Source organism: Puntigrus tetrazona, chromosome 18 (genome assembly GCF_018831695.1).
Source record: "Puntigrus tetrazona isolate hp1 chromosome 18, ASM1883169v1, whole genome shotgun sequence".
NCBI classification, from domain to species: domain Eukaryota; kingdom Metazoa; phylum Chordata; class Actinopteri; order Cypriniformes; family Cyprinidae; genus Puntigrus; species Puntigrus tetrazona.
Window position 1 is genome coordinate 25,394,847 of NC_056716.1, and position 20,385 is coordinate 25,415,231.

At 35.8% G+C, this 20,385-nt stretch overlaps 1 protein-coding gene across 3 annotated transcripts; it reads left to right on the forward strand.

Moving 5' to 3' along the window:
- The first annotated feature begins 35 nt into the window (after window positions 1-35).
- Window positions 36-18,411, forward strand: nlrc5 (NLR family, CARD domain containing 5). Of its 3 annotated transcripts, XM_043264785.1 has the most exons (44): window positions 36-532; window positions 1,148-1,470; window positions 1,803-1,865; window positions 3,227-4,952; window positions 5,316-5,399; window positions 5,498-5,581; window positions 5,755-5,838; window positions 5,926-6,015; window positions 6,307-6,357; window positions 6,714-6,758; window positions 7,324-7,407; window positions 7,533-7,616; window positions 7,767-7,856; window positions 7,943-7,990; window positions 8,083-8,142; window positions 8,272-8,355; window positions 8,456-8,539; window positions 8,642-8,731; window positions 8,835-8,894; window positions 10,461-10,544; window positions 10,654-10,737; window positions 10,820-10,909; window positions 11,008-11,073; window positions 11,186-11,269; window positions 11,469-11,552; window positions 11,681-11,764; window positions 12,169-12,255; window positions 12,986-13,042; window positions 13,136-13,177; window positions 13,296-13,379; window positions 13,470-13,553; window positions 14,210-14,293; window positions 14,637-14,720; window positions 14,800-14,886; window positions 14,981-15,064; window positions 15,155-15,259; window positions 15,333-15,416; window positions 15,646-15,729; window positions 15,813-15,896; window positions 16,005-16,088; window positions 17,023-17,100; window positions 17,240-17,323; window positions 17,399-17,482; window positions 17,594-18,411. In XM_043264785.1, the coding sequence occupies exons 2-44, from the start codon at window positions 1,155-1,157 to the stop codon at window positions 17,664-17,666; spliced, it is 5,256 nt and encodes a 1,751-aa protein (XP_043120720.1). In that variant the 5' UTR covers window positions 36-532; window positions 1,148-1,154; the 3' UTR covers window positions 17,667-18,411. The 3 variants fall into 3 exon arrangements, with proteins under 3 accessions (XP_043120720.1, XP_043120722.1, XP_043120723.1); XM_043264787.1 differs by lacking the exons at window positions 36-532; window positions 1,148-1,470; window positions 1,803-1,865 and having other exon boundaries at window positions 3,271-3,409; window positions 3,487-4,952; XM_043264788.1 differs by lacking the exons at window positions 36-532; window positions 1,148-1,470; window positions 1,803-1,865 and having other exon boundaries at window positions 3,520-3,731; window positions 3,815-4,952.
- The last annotated feature ends 1,974 nt before the right edge of the window (window positions 18,412-20,385 follow it).

Below are 20,385 nucleotides of genomic sequence, written 5' to 3' on the forward strand. Positions count from 1 at the left end.
AGATTTCATCACCGCTGTCCTCAAATGCACTCTCCTACGACCTAAAATGCATTCATGACCACAGACTTTAACGAAGAGCTTTAAGTAAAGGTGTTTTAAAGCGTCAAATGCACTTTGAAATCGATTTTGCTTTCGCCCATCGAATCAGTGTAAAAGGTAGCTTTTAAATGAGAAACAAAAACGCTATATTAAACGCTATACAAAAATCATGGTATTCAAATATATGTTCGCTCATTACCAAAATCACTGAATTCGTTATAAGATGGCCTCGGGTGGAAAAGCATCCGAAAATAATCCTTTCAACATGCTCGGTCGTCGATAGATAACATTTTTATATGAATTATTTTATATTAAAACGCACTTAAATGACGCGCGGTTTGACGTGCCAACGTTTGCCTCGCGGGAAAATGAGTTTTTTCTTAATTTTTTTTTATTATGCGTATCAAAGAAATCGAAACCAAACCAGACTAGAGGGATACTTTAGTTTCATTTTCTCAACGTAAACTGGACCCGATGCGTAATGCCACTCGCGGTGAGTACCTGCAGCATATGAATTCATATAAACAAACGCAACGTTTTTAAATGCTGAATATTTTGATCGAAGCAAGTTGTTGATTAAGATTGTCATTCAGTAGCTCAGCCTTCACACAAAGTGTCCAGGACTTCAGTGACAATGTCGGTTCCTGCAAGTCACTAAATGGACACACGCTGCTACGTATTTACTAAAACGACTATTTATTTGACTATATTTTAGTAATTAACTGCATGGGCAGAAGCCTTCTTAGCCAAACCTTTGCATGAGCTTCGTATTCTTTATATGGAGAACATTATTTACTACAGAATTGTAAATTGTGCCATTCTTTCTTTGTCAATATTAAGAGTAATCCATTTATATCAGTATTTGCAGCATGTAATCATTGCACTGAAAAGTATTGAACTGACTTGTAGCACTGCACATGCCTTTAACATCGCCAAAAACAAAGCATGTAGTGTTAGACCACATGTCCCGACATCATAAACCTGCTGTTTTTTGTTACACGTTGTGCAGATCAGCACTCAGCACCACAAAATGTATCGTGGCAAGTAAGAATTGTTTGAACTAAAAGTTTCTACAAAGCAAAATTACGTTTTTTTCCCCCTTCCCCAGCTAATGGATGAGGATGGAGATGGTCGACTGGCCCGGGGACATCCTGGCACTGGTGGCCCAGGAGGCCAGTGCACTTGTGGAATTGCTATGCGAACAAAGCAGCTTAGTTCTGGATCGGATCTTTGCCTTAGTGGAACCTATAACACTGGATCGGATACAATCACTGACCAGCACCAGAGACCGTGTCTCAGCCATTGTAGATTACTTTAAATCTTCAGACAGAAACTCGTGTACACGGTTTCTCACCACTGTATATCAGTACGGTGAAAACATTCCCCTTCTTCTTGAAACTACATTGGTGTCCACACTGGGATACACATCTGGTAAGTCATGTTGTCCACTTTTATTTTAGCTATGCGTTGTTGCTATGCTGCAGTTTTTCCCTCGTTGTGCCATTCTGTACATTTCGAATTAAAGTATAATTTTAATAATAGTCATAATTAAATATAACACCATATTCTATACAGTTCGTGCTATGATAGTTTTGCAGTTTTTTTCTCGAAAAACCACCCCAAAAAACTGTAATTTAAAATAAATAAGCCATGAAGTGAAAGTGAAAGTACCTTGTAGATGTTAAAGAAGAAGCTATTATGTAAAATAGAAATTTTATTGAATTATTCAGGCTGGGTTTTTTTTTGTTTTCTATGCTTTTAAGGATCAAATCACACATGCGAGACTGATTTGATTGCTTCACCACATGTGAAACGTCCACGGCTAGGTATGTGCTATTCTTAAAGACATACACCCATTTTGAATTTTGATTCATTGTGAAAGCAGTCGATCTGAGCAACCCAACGGCTACATTTACTTTGACTTGGCTGACAGTAACCCATTAGCTATTCAATAAGAAGAACTGTATTCGTACGAATAAATAATAGCTTTGATATATGTATTAAAACAATAATATATTTAACTTTTTTAGAATATTAACAAAATCCAGTTGATCTATTCTAAGGATCTGCTGTAAAAATGACTTTAACTGTATCATTGCGTTGAGCTGGTTAATCAAAAGAAAAATAATTGCTGCAGTGTTCGTCCTCAAAGTGGTTTCTTAACCTAGCAGGGATAGTACACATATCAAAAGATTCTTTTAAAACTGAACCTTGTTGTTTATGTTTGCATTGTTATTGACGGCATTGTAAAACTTAGTCATCCTAAAAACATATACTCATATTTTGTTATATAAACATCTGTAACAAAATATCAAACCAAGTGGCACAATAAATATAGCATAAACACTTTGGCACATGGTTTTATATTTTATTTCTAAAACAATAACATAGATTTTTAAATGTTACTAAAATATTTTTAAGGCTTTTGTATGAACTGCAATTATCAATTCATGATACATACACTCAAAAGCAACAACCCAATTATGGTTATTTTTAACCAAAGAGCTGGGTAAATATAGGACAGAACACATATTAGGATAATTTTGCCCAGCAAACTGGGTTGTTCATTTGACCCAAACATGATTGGTTGCTTAATTTGAGCCAGATCCTGTTCCTGAAAATGTTGGATTTTTTTGGGACATATTTTTTAAGGTATATTTTTGACCTTGACCAATCAAGGTTTCTTAAGTTCAAATCCGCTCTCATTGATTGGTACTTACTACTTATTGTTTTGTGAGCAGTGGAACGTTTGGAGAGAGTGTAATAATACCAAAAATCCCACAAATAATGCTATGTGTTAGTATAGCTTACTCCAAAACAAATCATTTAAATCTAACAGTATTCAGAAAAGAAAATTATTGATGAAAATATACAAAGCTAAAGAAACCGAAACAAAGCAAAACTGAAAGTACCAGGCGTTGGGTTTACGTACCTCACATTTGGCACAAATCCTAAAAAATAGATGCACCACTCATTGACTCAAATTGCGCTCCTGTATGTTACTTTCCATAAAATTAAACATTAATCAGTACAGTAACATACATGCAGTAAAATGTACACAAATCTGTATGTTTTGTTATATCTGAAAAATATTCTAAGTAACACAAAAGCTACCAAACAGTGCCCCAGCATTTGGGTTGAAAAAAGTTATTATTGAGCGTAATAATGCTTTGATTTTCTTACCTAGATCATTTACAGAGCTACACGGATTCTCTTAAATCCATGGTATTGCAAAAACACAAGTCAGTGGCAGAAGCTGTAGTAAAGGACATCCATCTAGAAGACACATGGGTGTATTTAAGACACAGAAACCCTCCACGAGGGAAAGACAAGACTATCCAGCCTCAAGCCTCTCTGGATATCCATGAAGGTGAAGAGTCAGAGCATAAAGTATCTGTTGAGTCTCTTTTGAAAACCACTAACAGGGTTGTCATACTACTTGGCCAGGCTGGATCTGGTAAGACCCTGCTGGTTCACTGCCTCGGTCGTGACTGGGCTGCAGGCTCCTTTCCATCCATTCACCTCCTGTTCCTGCTGGAGTTCCGGCAGCTCAATCTAATCTCACGTGATTTGTCCTTGAAAGAACTACTCTTTCTCTTTTATCCTGCTTGTGATGATGATGAGGAAGAAAGTGATGCAGTGTTTGAATTTATCCTCTCCAACCCTGAGAAGGTCTGCTTCATATTTGACGGGTATGATGAGTTTCGTGCCAAACTTACGCATCCTAAAAAATTGTCGAGCATCAGTGACTCACACAAACCTCTTCCAATGACAGATCTCCTCTCAGGACTGTGCAATCGTAAATTCCTTCCAGATTGCACTGTGTTGGTCACATGTAGACCACGAGATGTGACTGACATGTTTGGAAGCCCAGGCTGCATAACCTGTGAGCTTCAAGGGTTTGACCGATTGGGCGTGAAGGAATATGCTGAACAATACTTCCACAAAAAAGGAGAAGAAGTAAAAAAAAAGGCTATAAACTTGTTGATAAACAACCAACACCTCTTGTCAATGTCTCACGTACCAGGCCTGTGTCATATTTGCTGTGTTTGTTTGGAATATCTGTTCTCCCACGATGGAACTGATCAACAGCTACCAACATCCTTAACCCAAATCTACATGCAGATCCTCTTGGCGTTCCTTAAACGCATTAATGGAGGTGCGTTGTCTGGTACATCTCCGCTGCAGAAATACAGATCTAAAATTGTTGAGATGAGTCAGTTGGCCCTCAAAGGACTGGAGGAAAGCACTATAGTCTTCATGGACACAGATGTGTCTCCAGATCTTCAGGAATTTGGCGTTAAAAGCGGCATACTGTCTCGTGTGAAACTGACTCATGAAGATGGATCTTCAGGATGTGGTTTCACCTTCATGCACCTTACAATGCAGGAGTTTCTCGCTGCTCTCCAGCTCATGACCAGTCAGAACATCACAGAGAGTCAACTTAAAAAGAAGCTTAACTTGAAAACCCGCTGGACCACCAAGATTGATCCAAAATCCATTTTCACAGACTCTCTCCATGTTTATATATGTGGGCTCGCGGCAGATGCGTGCCGGTCCAGTTTGGTCCAGCTCAAAGGAAACGAAGGCACTACAGCTTGGGTACAAAAGAGGCAAGCTACCGTCCGTAATGTTTTGGTGGGATTCGCAGGAAGTACCAGTCAAACAGGCCCCAAAATTGTGGAGCTGTGTCGATGTGCTCATGAGACTCAAGATGTTAAGTTGGCAAGAGCTATTGGTTCAAGGCCACAGTTTGAACTGCGAAATATCAGACTCAATGCAGTTGACATGGATTCTTTAGCCTTTGTGACAGCGGCTGCTGAGGAGAACGTATGTTTGGACATTGCTGGCTGTTCAATTGATCTGGATTGTTTGGAAATCCTCCCCAGTTTCAGGAATGTGGATCATCTCATGTAAGTTACTATACAATTCTCTATTATGAACAAATGGTTTATGTATGCTTGATACGTGTAATATGTTCGCTCATTCCTCCTATTTTTAACTTTTGATGCCCTTTGCTGTCCTCTAATGCATGTGCAATTAATCTTTAAAAACACTAATATTTTAACAACAATGTTAAATGTGATCTTTGTCAAATCTCAGAATGAGCATCCATTTTTCATACTGATGCTTAAACTTGCATTTTAAAGTGGTAGTGTTTCATCTTACATGTATTTAGACTAAATAATTATATGCTTGTTGGTTTCTGCCGGAATTTTATCAGTAATACACGATGGTCATGTTGATGTACTTATTAAATATATTATTCATTTAAGTTTCCGTAGCCGGAAATATGATGACAAGTTTGCAGAGGCTTTGTGTGGTGTCTTGAGTAAACTCCAGGCTTTGCAGAAATTAGAGTAAGTCTTTTATTCAACAAAACGTTCTTTATGCATTTTGTCACAATATTGCTTTGCAGTGCGTTTTGCATTGGTCTATGACTGTCTCTGATTTACAGTTTTATCGGTGGTGGGCTCACTGATGTTGGAGCTGCTAAACTTGCCAGGGCTTTGAAGGATTGTCCACACATCACTCAACTAAAGTAAATGGCATGACATGATTGCTTTGAATATTCAAATACATTTCTGGTGTATGACTCTTAGTTTTGAAATCGCACAGCAGGACACAGTTTGTTTCCCAAAATGTTACAATAGGTGGTCTTGATGATCTGTTATGTGCCTCTGTGTCAATGAATGCATTCTGTTTATCTGACAGTGTTAGTAATAACTCTTTGAAAGATGAAGGCATAACAGAGATCGCAGAAACACTTTGCAGACTTCCCAACATTGTCTCTGTCTTGTAAGTAGTGAGTTTACATTTCAAAAATCGTTTGTTAACTGCTTTAGCTTTCTTTTGTTTATTTAGATATTTGCTGCTTTTGTTTAGGATGAAGGGGAACAGCATCTCCACAGATGGAATCCTCACACTCGTTGAGAGAATGTCTGCCTGTTCCTCTGTTCAAAAAGTCCATATCGAGTATGTTGATTTGTTGGCTTGTCAAAGACATTTTAAGGAAAAAATAAATTGAGAAATGCAGTTTAGATCACTGATTTTATGTTTTGCAAAAAAGTTTTTACCAGTAAATTTGTCTATAAAATTGTAATGTTAATATATTATAAAGTAAAAAGTTTAATTTCTCCACAGTTTGACCAGTATTGATTGTAGTCTAAATTGCATTTAAGAAAAATTGTATGAAAGAAATGTCACATGACCTGACCCTTTAGGTTTATTGCCCTGAGATGTTCACAGTTGTTTCATTCTATACAGGTCCAACAAACACGTCAGCCTTTTCTTCTCACAAAGCTCTAATAAACTTTGGTAAGTGCTGACTGATGTCTTAATAGCTTGGTTATTCTCAACGGGTGGGTAATACCCCAGAACTCCAAATCATATATTTTTTATTTAACACTTCCTGTTTGCAAATCTATTGTGGTTGCTTTGTCTGAGCAATGTGCAGTTGGCAGGGTGTTCCTGTGCAATGTACTGCCGGCAAAGTATGATAGATGTTAGATTATAGAAAATGTGCTTTTTTATTTGGTAATAAGTTTATAGTTTTAACCTGATTGAGGATAGTCTAAAATTCAATAATAGTCTAAAGCAATAAATAAAATAACAAAAAGTAAATAATGTATAACGAAGCAACAATATATTATTTCTCATTTTCTCTTCCTTAGTGAAAACACAGATTTAAATAACAAAGAAGAGCCAAAGAATTTGACGTAAGTACTGTATTTTATAATATATTATTTCTTTTTAGATAGGGAAAACAAATGAATCCTTAGTTACAAAGTTATAAAAGTTAGCAATGAACTTTAGACTTTATGGATTCATAATAAAATACTAAATGAGATGCGCTTTCATCTTGTTTTGTTTAATAGGGTGGTGAAGTATGTTTATAAAGTCCAATTGTTCACCAATGGGCAATTTTTCAGGAGAATTAGAGAACAGAATTCAGTGATTTGTTGGAAAAGGGTAGTAGGGTATGCAATTAAAGGCAAACCATTGATTATTTTCAAGATGGCAATCACAAATAAAGAGCAAACTTGAATATTTATTTATCAAGAAGTTATTTTATTCAGGAATAAAATGTAAAAGGCCATTCACAAACATTCTGTCAGCATGTAAAAAAGTACATAAACATGTTTTGCTGCAGCAGTAGCTTTTTTATAATTTAAAAATTACATTGATTGCCACCTCACTACCATTGTTTTAGTGTTTTGTTTTTTTTTCCAAACCAAACATACTGAACTGACAGGAATGACCTGTTAATTTGTTTCTTTATAGGATAAAGCACTGTAACATCAATATTTCCAATGTAGTCAGCCTGTGTAATAAACTCCAGGGCTTTTCGTGCATATCCATTGTAGAGTAAGTATCAAAATGCATCATGCATGCTTTCAAATTTAATTAACCTTACAGCTGATTGAACTGTTACCCCCACAATTCTTCATGTAAGTAGGGCGGGAATGAAACATGTTTTTTTAATCTCTCAGTTTGTCCAACAACTCACTGGGAAACAAGGGCTTAAAGAAGATTCTGGACCTTCTGCCTAAACTAGGAATGATTCAAGAGATCAAGTAGGCCAATGTTTTTATCTTCAATATCAGTTGGTCTTCTTGACAGTTAACTAGTGACACACTTTTTCGCATGTGCTGAATAACTTCCCCGTAGACTTGTGAATTTCTGTTTTCAAAAGAACGTATGTGTTTTTCTGAATGCTCACACAGTGTCAGTGAAAATGGTGTTGATATGGATGGGGTCGTGATGCTTGCTTCTGCCCTCTGTAAGCAGAAGTACCTGAGAAAAGTGGATGCAAGGTAATTAATTAACTTTTCAAAACAGGCATGGAGTTACTGACCATTTTACTGCCTGTCTGAGAATGCTGTGCTTTTCTTCTCACCAGTGAAAATGGAAAGAAAAAGTTGGTTCTTTGGTTTGACACCAGCAGACGGTACTGAAACAGTTGCAGACAGTTCTGTTTAATATAAAATAGTGCATATGTGCATGTTGGTTTAGAATAACAAATGTGCTTTATGATTTCAGACTTGATTCAAGACAGCTGACCCGAAATGTAACTGGAATGAATCTGCATAAAAAACTCAGGTCTTTCAGTTGTATTCTATATTACTTTAGGGGTGATAATTAAATGATTTGTTATTTACTTTTATTTATTACAATGCAAATTGTTGCAAAGCAGCATTAAAATTAATTTAAGTGCTTTTGTTTTTCCAGCTTAACCTATTGTGATATCAAACCTGTCTACATGACCAAGCTGTGTAAGCAACTGGCAGAATGTGAAAACCCATTGGACATTGAGTGAGTAGCACCTCTGCAAATATTTAGTTTAGACAAAAGACTTGCCAGATGCATGTATCATCTGTATTGAGCTAGTCTTCATCGTTTATTTGTGTTATAGGTTCTCCGATCTAAAATTATCAAAAGAGTCTGTTGAGAAGTTGATGTTGATGCTTCCTAAAATGTCTTCTCTTCAACTACTGAAGTAAGTGGCCATAACAGTCTGTTTCCCCCACCACAGCTGTGGTTTATGTCTGACATAAATTACCTGATATAACTAATCAAGCTTGATGAACTTGCTTTTCAGCCTAAGTCATGTTGACCTGTCTACAAATGAGGCTTTGTTATTGATCAGATCTCTTGTTGACTGTCAGCGTGTCACAGCTGTAGAACTGAGGTACAGTACTTCTGTTCATGTCAGAGGTTTACTTTTTAAATATACTTTTAAATACAGAAGTATTAATTTATTTTTCTAAAGTTGCTTTTAACATGATTCTCAGGCACCGGGCAGAAGCCTTCATCAAGTTTGTTCCTGAAAAAGCAGAGGCAGCGATTTGCAAGTAAGTAATGTCAGCTTACCACCATTTTTTTTTTTTTTTTTTTTTTTACAATTTTTATAATGCTTTATTGTCAACATGCAGCATGTACAGTGCAACATGCCACTATATAACATATATATTTCACATGTTTCAAATAGAAGGAATGAGAAAAGAAAAGAAAAGAAAAGAAAAAAAACTTTAAAAAGAAAAGAAGAGAGGATTTATAAGCATCAGTTTATAGACAGATAGTCTCTCTTAATGACATACTAGAAAGCAAACAAAGAAATAAAAAAAAATAAAATAAAAAGTTAACTGGCTATATTTAGCATGAGAATCAAACTCTTTAGCAGTGTATAAATGTCAGAATGCCTGAAAAAGCTTTAGACATCCCTTTTAAGTAGAATTTATTTAATCTGCAATTACTTTAGGTTATCCTCACTGACTATTCTGCCTGTTCAAGAACGAAAAGCCATAACCATAAAGATAACAATATTAGTGTCCACAGCGGTGGACGATATAGTCTGTATCATCTACGCACATGTGTCTCTGACTTTAAAATCTTGAGCTTGTGATAGTAGGGTTGATTCTGATTGGGTTTACAATCTGGAAGTGATTCTGATGATATCTCTGTGCCTTTATCATTATAGCTGTGGTGTGAACTCTGCTATTCTGTAATATTAAATATTTATCTTTATATATCATTATCAGTATCTTTATAGTTATAACATGCCTTTACAATATACACCGAAATTTCTTATTTACATAGGCTCTATTCCTTGCTGGATTTAATGAGCGCATCAATAAGAGTGCAGAACTTGAGTGAGATCATACTAACCAAACGCGCCATTTGAGCGGTATTACATGGATTGACTTAATCACCCATGCATGCAACACACAAGTTTGTTACAATAATCAGTGTTGGTCAAAAGTGATGTCAAATCTGTTATAAATTGTTTTCTGCAATTGGAAATAAAGCTAAAACTAAAAAATGTAAATATTAGATGAAAAACCTAAATGAAAATGTATTTAATTTTATTAATTAAAAAAATACTGTAATTGTCACGAATGAGGGGTCTGAAGCGTGCGGATCCATATGCAGGCTTTTATTAAACGAAGGCATGGTCAAAACAGGCAGGCGTCAAACAGGGCAAACAGGAGTATCAGAGACGAGGCAAACACAAAATCCAAAAACAGGCGGTGGTCAGGTCAGGTCAGGTCAGGTCAGGTCAGGCAGCAAACAATCAGAAACTCAGAAGACAGGCAGGGTCAAAACCAGGGAAACAGGAAACAGGAAACAAACCAATAGCAATCCGAACAATGCAACCTGCAGGTGAGTGACCTGCTACTGAATTTATAGTCCAGGAACAGGAAGTAGTAGCAGAGGGAGTGAATGCAGATCACCCAGAGGTAAGGGCTCCCTCTGCTGGCTTGGTGACAGTAATAGTATAGTAATACTGCTTTGATGCAATACATCTTAAACTGAATTCCGTAATGCTGAATTACTATAATAGATTATTTCTTGATTAATTTAGTGGCCCTTGCACTTTTGGAATAGGGGCGTTCTGACTCTTTCTGTGGTGTTAACAGGCTCACAGATTATAAACTGTGCAAAAGCAGCGTTGAGAAGCTCTCAAGGATGCTGGAGAACTGTCCTCACCTCTCTGAATTGGAGTGAGTATTCCTTTGTTCTTTTACCTCCATTTTCTCATCTTAATAGAAGTTGGTGTACTTTCCTGTCCTGTAATCACAAACAGTTCATTTTTCTTTCTTTCTTCACTAGTTTGTCTCATAACCTTCTGTATGATGAGGGGGTGAAATGTTTTGTTGACTGTTTGCCCAAACTAAAGATCTCCAGCTCAGTGAGGTGAGAGTTCAGTGAGTTAGCTGGCTGTTGAAATGATGGATTAATGTACCTCGGAAAGTTTACTTATTGTGCTTCTTCGCAGCCTCACTGGTAACCAAATAACTCAAGCCGGAGCACTGCATTTAGTCAACTCAATGAACACCTGTGAGAAAGTCGTTGCAGTGGAAGTCAGGTAAAGGCAGACACACTGCCACTTCCATTCTTTCCTTACTTTTGATTGAGTTGACCAATAATTGGTTTACCTGTTATATGTGTGGTTTTCATCTTTAGTCTTGGAGTGGAAGATCAGTCTCTGATTAAGTTTGTGCAGGAACATGTCAGTGACAAAACTCTTAGGTAATTTCCCAGAACACATGTGTGGAAAAAATACAGGAGTGTTAAATACAAGTCAAAAGTGAAAGCAGTTTGTTGTTTAGCTTCCTCTTATTGTTCCTCCTCTTAACTATAGGCTAAGGGAGTGCAGTTTTGAGGTCATACACTTGAAGAAGCTTGTGGAAATAGTGAACAGATGCCCTAGACTACTTACATTAGAGTGAGTATTTGAGCTCAGTTATGCTACTATATGTGTGTTTTGCACCTTTCTTAACTAATGTTCTTTATTTGTCCTCTCAGAAAAGCACTGTATTGTATAGATTAATCCCCTTATTACATTAATTGAACATTATTAGTGTTTTTAGGGATGTGCACACTGCCTTAAAAAAATAAACATTGATTATTTCTCTATTCTTTAGATTGTCTTCTAATTCACTGCACAGTCAAGGCCTTTTTTCTCTACTGGACAGCCTGGTTGAGCTCTCCACAATCCCAACCGTAAAGTAAGATTTTAGAAAGGTCTTAGATTGTTAAAGATTGAGACAGAATTAACAGTACTCATTGGTTCTTTAGATATTTTTAAAACGGCATATTTGGCACATTTTAATGGGATTTTTTCTGTTCCTATCAGATTAAGAAATAATGGTCTGAGTTCTGAGCAGATTGAGTATTTTATTAAAAAGTTCAGTAGCTGTCACCAACAAAGAGACATCAGGTAAGAAATTAAGAAGTTCTTCAACTTCTAGGAATTTGCTACTTTTTTATTATGCATTTCTTAATAGATTTTTGGTTTTAATTCTTGTCTCAAACCCATACTATCACTTTAAAAATATGAAATTCCACTGTAAAAATATTATTAAAAAATATATTATTAAAATTAATTATATATATACATAACAAATAAAAATTTGTGTAATAAACAATTTCAGTATTTATGTAAATTTATCAAAATAAAGTTCACTTGCAATGTTCACATGAAAATATTTCTTTATTTATCAAATATCTAAGTTCTAGATATTTGGAGTTAAAGAAACAACAAAGAAGAGATGTAATCTGTGATTAGTTGCTACTTTTTTATATAGCAACTACAACGTATTGTGTTTGTAATATCTTTATTAGGATTGAAGAGCCTTGGCTAACAGGAAATGCTGTTTCCAGTCTCATTGCTAAATGCCTAAATTTGCAGCCAAACATCAAAGAAATCAGGTGCGGTTCTGATGCAGTAACCCACACTTAGCACACACACATCTTGTGACCACTGATTGCTTCATGGCTGTAATAAAAGAGCATTTTAAGGTAAAAAAACACACATTATTTTCCACATACGGTAGTATGTCCTGGCTTCCTGAAACGGGCCATTTTGTGCAAAGCTAATTGTTCTGAGAAACCAGGTGTGATTGGCCAGCTATCCAGTGCGTTGTGATTGGCCGAATATCTCAAGCGTGTGACAAAAATGTTATGTGATTATGTCTCCACTGGATGCAGCAAATTTGTAATGCGTTTTATTGTTTTTGTGTCATAGTGGCAGGAAGTGGCCAAACACAACGCGCTGAATAACTGGCCAATCGGAGCACACCTAGCTATTTTAGAACGTTGAGCTTTGAAACAAATCAACCGGTTTCAGACGGCAGGGCTTAGAAGGACAAATAATGTGTTTTTTGAAACTTAAATCACATAGACACATTGCATTACACAAAATAATTCATATGATCCCTTTAATAGTATTAACTCCCTTGAATTAACCAAGATGTGTTTATTTTTCCTAACTATGGGTCGGTTGTGAGTGTATACTGAGTGGTTTCCTGTGTGGCGATGTTGCTCTTATTTCATCTTTAACCTAATAATGTATTGACAACTGATTAGGTAAAACGTTTAGAGCAAAATATGAAAAGAGGTGGGATTTAGAAAAAGAACATATTTTTCCCAATATTTGCAGTGTCAACCGTGCATCCATAAACATCATTACAGAAGGAAATCTTGGATCCATTTTTGTGTAAGTTTAATAATTCTATATATTTTTATGCTCATATAATATGGGGTGCATTAAATATTGTAAATATGCAAAGCTAATTTTTCCTTCTAACAGAGCTCCTCCTGAAAACATCTCACCTGCTTTGCAGTCCATCAGGTATGTTGTTGTTTTTTTTTGCTTGAATGTAAGCTTCTTGCTTGCTTTGTGCTTTTATTCACTCTTGTTTTGTTATATTTTCCATACTCGATGTAAACACTTTTTTCACTTTATTTAGCTTTGATTACTGTGACATAGAAGGACAGCATCTCGCTCCTCTGACGCTTGCCATTCAAAAATGTCATGCCTTGCAGGATTTAAGGTAAGTCAATGAGAGTTGATACAAATATTTGGCCATTAGATGTTTTGTTTAATCATTAGTATAAATTCTTGCTTACTATTTTATGTCCAGGTTCTCTCAGCTCAAAGTGGACAGAAAAGGTGCAGATTTTTTTTCTGCGGTCATTCCATTCTTACAGAATCTAAGGAACCTCAGGCAAGTGTTCCAATGATGGTCATCTTTATTTTATAATGTATGTGTGGGTATTTTAAAACATACTTTGTTTTACCGCATATCTATGCATGCATCACAGGACCCTTTTTTTACTCAAAAATATTCTCTGTCAGAAATGTGCTGTGCTAGAAACAGTGGGCAAATTATTCTTAAACATTTTTGTAATAAAATGTCCAACTTGTTTTCTTTGTGGGGCTAACTACATTGCATATACATTACTGTGCAAAAGTTTTAGGCAGGTGTGAAAAAATGCTGTAAACAAAGAATGCTTTCGAAAATGGAAGTGTTAAACATTTATTTTTAAAAATTAACAAAACGCAGTGACCTAAAGTTTAATGGGAAATGGGTTTTATGTACACTAAAAAATATTCTGCTCACAAGTAATTATTGATATTGAACTGCTTAGAATGCAGATAGAACCAGATAGAATAATTGATAATAATGATTAAAATTCAACACCTTTTTTAAAATGGATAAAATACTTTTAAAACATTTAGTAATTGTAATTTAACATGTTATTTACTATGTTTACTATTTTCATTTATAAAATGTACAAAAATAACTGCATTGTAAATCAATTATGATTTTAAGTTGCATGCAACCCTGTTGGTGATATAATAAGTACTGTTTTTTTACAGTCTTGATTTAAAAGGAGCAGCTGAGGATGAGGTGGCAACACTTGCTGAAGCATTACCAAAAACGGCATCATTTGAGAGTCTGAGGTGTGATGTTTTTAAAGTTTATATTTGTGTATACTGTGCAGATTTATTATGTATATACACACAAACACATGCATGTATATATTAAATATGTTTATATATCATATAAAATATAAGAAATTAAATATATAAGTGCATTTATATGTACATATTTTCAAAATATATACTGTATCTGTTTTAATTTATATATTAAAAATAAAAACTTTTATTTTGTATGCAATGAATTGTTTGACAGCACTAGTTTAAAGTGATCTTTACAGGGATTATTTATGTGTAATTTCATTCTGTGAGATTTACCTTTTCCTTCACATATGTTTCAACATTTCCCATTTCTCTGCTTTTCCAGTCTGTCCCAGCTTGTTTTAGGTGACCTTGGAGCTGCAGTACTTGGAAGAGCACTTCAAAGTGTGCCTAATCTTAAGTCGATCAAGTAAGTGTCTGACTTTCTTCATTGTTTCTCAGTCAAAAAGAATGCAACATTGCAGATCGACCAATTTTTTTCTATCCAGTCTGTCCCAGTGCTCCGGTTGGACAGCAGCTCGAGGTTGTGACCTGGTCAGAGGTCTGGTGCAGTGCGTCTCACTGGCAGAGATTCGGTAACGCATGCACTCTTGAAATGTGGCTAGTTTGTAATGCATTCATAATTACTGACAAGATATACTATATTCAATATTCTGTTCTCAATCATAGGCTTGACTCTTTGATACTCGATGAGGAGGGTATAACCATTCTAGCTCAAGGTTTCAGCCATTTGACCTCACTTAGGAGGCTCAGGTGAGGCTTTAACATGCTGAAATGTTAAAAAATACTTAATAATCTACTGTATTCACCTGAGAGTCTACTTCCGTTGGTTGTTCTCCTCAGCTTGAGCAAAATTAGGGTGGAGACATCAGAGACATTTGTGAACGGCACTGGCATACTCTGTCTACTGTCCTCTTTTAAGAGTTTTAGACAGATGAAAGAGATTGAGTAAGTATTGTGGCCAGTAAAAACGCATGCACAAATGTTTGGTGATATGCAAACATTTTTTTGATGCTTACAGGTTGGAAAATTGGCGTATGGGGGACACTGGTACTTATGAGCTTGTCAAATACATTCCTTCGTGGACTGAACTAGAAAAACTAAGGTATAGTAACTGCACTGCGTAAGATTATTCCTGCCTGTGCCTGAGCAATTTATATTATAGAAGTGCACCATCTAGTGGACACAATTAAAACGATTCAACATGGTGGAAATATACAGTACACCAAATTGTCGACGTTTAAAATATTCGTCACTGTTCAGTTTATTCATGAATTTAATGTAAGAAAGGCTTCACTGCGTCATTATTTATGTTCTTTGGTGAATTTCTGCAGTCTGTCAGACAACAGCGTGACTGACCAGGCTGGAGAGAAGCTATTGGTAGCACTATCTCACTGCAGAGTTCTTCAGAAACTACAGTAAACACATATTTTATTTCATCAATATGTTATATTGCTTGGTAAATCAGTAGGTGATCATTTAAAATTTTTTGTTTTTACAGGCTGTCCAAAAACCAGCTTGGTCAGGCCAGTGCTGCTAAACTAGCACAAGTCGTTCCGTTACTGCCTCAGCTTTCAGAGCTCAAGTAAGTCCTGAGATCTTGATAGTAAATAATTACAGAAGTGATTTTAGATTAAACTATTGGTTTAAAAAGATGTCACTGACAGGGGATAACATTTTTGCTGTTATTTAGTTTGTCAGAGAATCAGTTCGGCCAACAAGGATCCTTATCTCTTTGTGAAGGTCTGATGAGCATGAAGGCACTAAAAATACTACAGTAAGACACTAAATACATTACAGAGTCACATATATGAAGTGGAATTTATACATTTTTTACATCACATGCACTTCCGTTCAAAAGTTTGAGGTCAGTAGATTTTTTTAAAAGACATTCATAGTTTTATTCTGTAAGGATGCCTTTACTTGATAAAAAAAATTATGGATGCCACAATTACATAATCGTTACATAAGCAGCAATGAATTGTTCAAAATGTTATTTTGTGTGCTTTAGATGATAATTTATTTTTTTTTGTAATTAAAGTTATCTTAAAGATTTTTGCATTCTTTTATTTTAGTTTTAGTATAGCATTATAATACTATGCATATTTTTACTTTTTTAATTAAAAAAAGAAACATATCCGATGTATAGTTCACATCTGAGGCTTGATTTTAATTTTTATTTAAAAAAAGGCATACGGTTGCTTCAAGCAATTGTATAAACTTCATTTAATGCAAAAATGTTATATTAATGTCTATAATTACAATTTTAAGGCAATAATTGATTGTTATAATTTTTGTAATAATTGTGCAGCCCTAATTTATATTAAGGGTTCCAAACTTTTCAACATTGATAATAATAAGACATGTTTCTTGAACATCAAATTAGCAAATTAATATGATTTCTGAAGAAACATGTGACACTGAGGACTGAAGTAATCTCTGCTGAAAATTCGTCATTGCCATCACAGGAGTAAATTGCATTTTAAAATATATTAAAATAAACAGCTATTTGAAATTGTAATAATATTTCAGAACGTTAATATTTTATTATATTTTTGTTTGAATTAATGCAGCCGTAGTAAACATTAGAGACTCTTTTAGAAAACATTTGAAGATCTTAATGACCCCAAACTTTTGAATGGTATGTTACATGATTGGTTATTAGATATACTGCTGCATACTGTAAGTCAGTGTCACTACTTGTCTCTCAGTTTGACTTCGATTGGGAGTTCAGATCTGGTCGGTGTGGCCTCATCCCTGAAACACTGTCCATCCATAGAGGACGTCAGGTGGGATAAGTCAGTTCTTTTAATGCTGCAGTTTGACTGATAAATGCATGGACCCAGATGTTGCATTGTCCCGGTCCCTGTGTTTGTGTGTGTTTGCAAGGTTGCCATTACCTAATATATGACTTAATATCTTCATCAGTTTGTCATGGAATTCATGTGATGACAGCCTGGCACGGACACTGGCTGAGATTCTACCCCTGTGTATGAAACTGAAAAGACTTGAGTAAGTACTTGCCGAGAAGGTTTAACTATTAGTGTTATTACAATATGCTGATGTCATTAAAACTAATGATTCCAGCCTGGAGGCCAATAATATAACCACAGCAGGAGCCACTGTAATAGCCAAATGCCTCCCATCATGCCCCTCCATTGAAGTAATAAGGTATGACTAGCACATACACTCTTGATCAGACAATTTGTGATTAATAAGGATCAACTAGTAAAACTGCTTGACATGCAAATAAAAAGCTGAGCTTCTCTGCATTTTACACAGGCTCTGGAGGAACCCAATTGCCAAAGAAGATGAGCATCTGAAAGATCAAAGACTGAATTTTTCATCAGTTTAACCACTTATTTTTTCCACTCCGTTTTCTGTTTTTGTTTTATATTGTAAATGATGCTGTTGTAGTGCTATTATCAGGTTATAAGACTTGAGTTATTTAAAAGGAGAACACATTACCTCAGTAGAGCAGTTCATTACACAAAAAACAGCAGCACAATTTCCAGCTGTCCAGGGACTTGAATCATTTAATGTCCATCTAATGGAACTTGTTGACTCTGGTGAATAAAGAGAAAGAGCGGGTAACATATACTATCTCACCAAAAAAAAAAAAGATTGCATTACCTCTACAGAAGATTTAAATTTTTTTGTTGGTTTTCTAATTTGCAAGAATTAGAAACCATGAAAATGTAACTGATTAGCACAGCGAAGCATGCAGGCAGCTCTCTTGTAAAGTTCAGCACAGTCATGCTCTTGGTTTATACCCTGGCATAAGAATCCAGACTTCCATTAGGGACATTAATGCACTTATCAACCCTGGACACAAACCACCTGGTTGTGTTCTCCTTAGATACGTATTTATATCTGTATTTTACTTGATCTATTCAACATTTACCTATAAGTTTTGTTTTATTTGATCACTTTTTTATTTTTGTGCTCTACTCTGTGGTATTTCTAAGGTGAAAGTGCTCAGTTCTTGTGGTGAACGCACAAACATCCTCTCTGATGCCTGCACTGATACATTTCTTATCTGTTCATCTGCTGTGTTTTTTACGTGCACTTTTAAATTTAAATAAAGGTAATCATCATAATATTCTCTTTTCATGATATTTTGGACAATAGTAATTTCATTATCCATTATTAGTCCAATACACTGAATCATAGGCCCGGTTTCACAAACAGGGCTTTGCTTAAGCCAGGACTAGGCCTTAGTTAAATTAAGATATTTAAGCAACTTAATAAAAATGCCATAGAAGAAAACATTAAAGGTGAGCACTAAAGAGCAATGACACTGACATATATAATAAGATATTTTCAGATGAGACAGCTCAAACATGCGTTTTAGTGTAGAATTATTATTTAATTTAAATATTTCATTCGCAGGTAGATTATGGTAGTCCGTCATTTGTGAGGAAATATATATATATATATATATATATATATATATATATATATATATATATATATATATATATATATATATACAGGAGTGCAGAATTATTAGGCAAATGAGTATTTTGACCACATCATCCTCTTTATGCATGTTGTCTTACTCCAAGCTGTATAGGCTCGAAAGCCTACTACCAATTAAGCATATTAGGTGATGTGCATCTCAGTAATGAGAAGGGGTGTGGTCTAATGACATCAACACCCTATATCAGGTGTGCATAATTATTAGGCAACTTCCTTTCCTTTGGCAAAATGGGTCAAAAGAAGGACTTAACAGGCTCCGAAAAAGTAAAAAATAGTGAGATATCTTGGATGTAGCACTCTTAAAATTGCCAAGCTTCTGAAGCGTGCTCATTCGAACAATCAAGCGTTTCATTCAAAATAGTCAACAGGGTCGCAAGAAGCGTGTGGAAAAACCAAGGCGCAAAATAACTGCTGTGAACTGAGAAAAGTCAAGCGTGCAGCTGCCAAGATGCCACTTGCCACCAGTTTTGCCATATTTCAGAGCTGCAACATCACTGGAGTGCCCAAAAGCACAAGGTGTGCAACTCTCAGAGGTAAGAAAGGCTGAAAAACGACCACCACTGAACAAGACACACAAGCTGAAACGTCAAGACTGGGCCAAGAAATATCTCAAGACCGATTTTTCTAAGGTTTTATGGACTGATGAAATGAGAGTGAGTCTTGATGGGCCTGTGGCTGGATCGGTAAAGGGCAGAGAGTGCCAGTCTGACTCAGACGCCAGCAAGGTGGAGGTGGAGTACTGGTTTGGGCTGGTATCAAAGATGAGCTTGTGGGGCCTTTTCGGGTTGAGGATGGAGTCAAGCTCAACTCCCAGTCCTACTGCCAGTTTCTGGAAGACACCTTCTTCAAAGCAGTGGTACAGGAAGAAAAACATGATTTTCATGCAGAACAATGCTCCATCACACACGTCCAAGTACTCCACAGCATGTCTGGCAAGAAAGAAAAATGTGAGATTTACAAGGAGGGAAAACTGTACACCTCTCTGGACAGTGTCTAGGAGGCTGTGGTTGCTGTTGCACGCAATGTTGATGGTGAACAGATCAAAACACTGACAGAATCCATGGATGGCAGGCTTTTGAGTGTCCTTGCAAAGAAAGGTGGCTATATTGGTCACTGATTTGTTTTGGTTTTATTTTTGAATGTCAGAAATGTGAATGTTGAGATGTTATATTGGTTTCACTGGTGAAAATAAATAATTGAAATGGGTATATATTTGTTTTTTTTTAAGTTGCCTAATACTTATGCACAGTATAAGATATCCTCCTAAAATACACAGATCTCCTCCTAAAATAGCTAAAACTAAAAACTACTTCCAAAAATATTCAGCTTTGATATTGAGGTTTTTTGGGGGGGGTTCATTGAGAACATGGTTGTTGTTCAATAATAAAATTAATCCTCAAAAATACTACTTGCCTAATAATTCTGCACTCCCCGTGTGTGTGTGTGTATATATGTGTATATATATAAATAACACTTTTTCATGGCGCTGTATTTCTGCTAGATGGCAGTAAAGCAACACGGTACATATTGCAAGGACGTGGACTGCTGTATTTCATCAGGAAGAACTGTTCACCTTTTTAATCACACGTTCC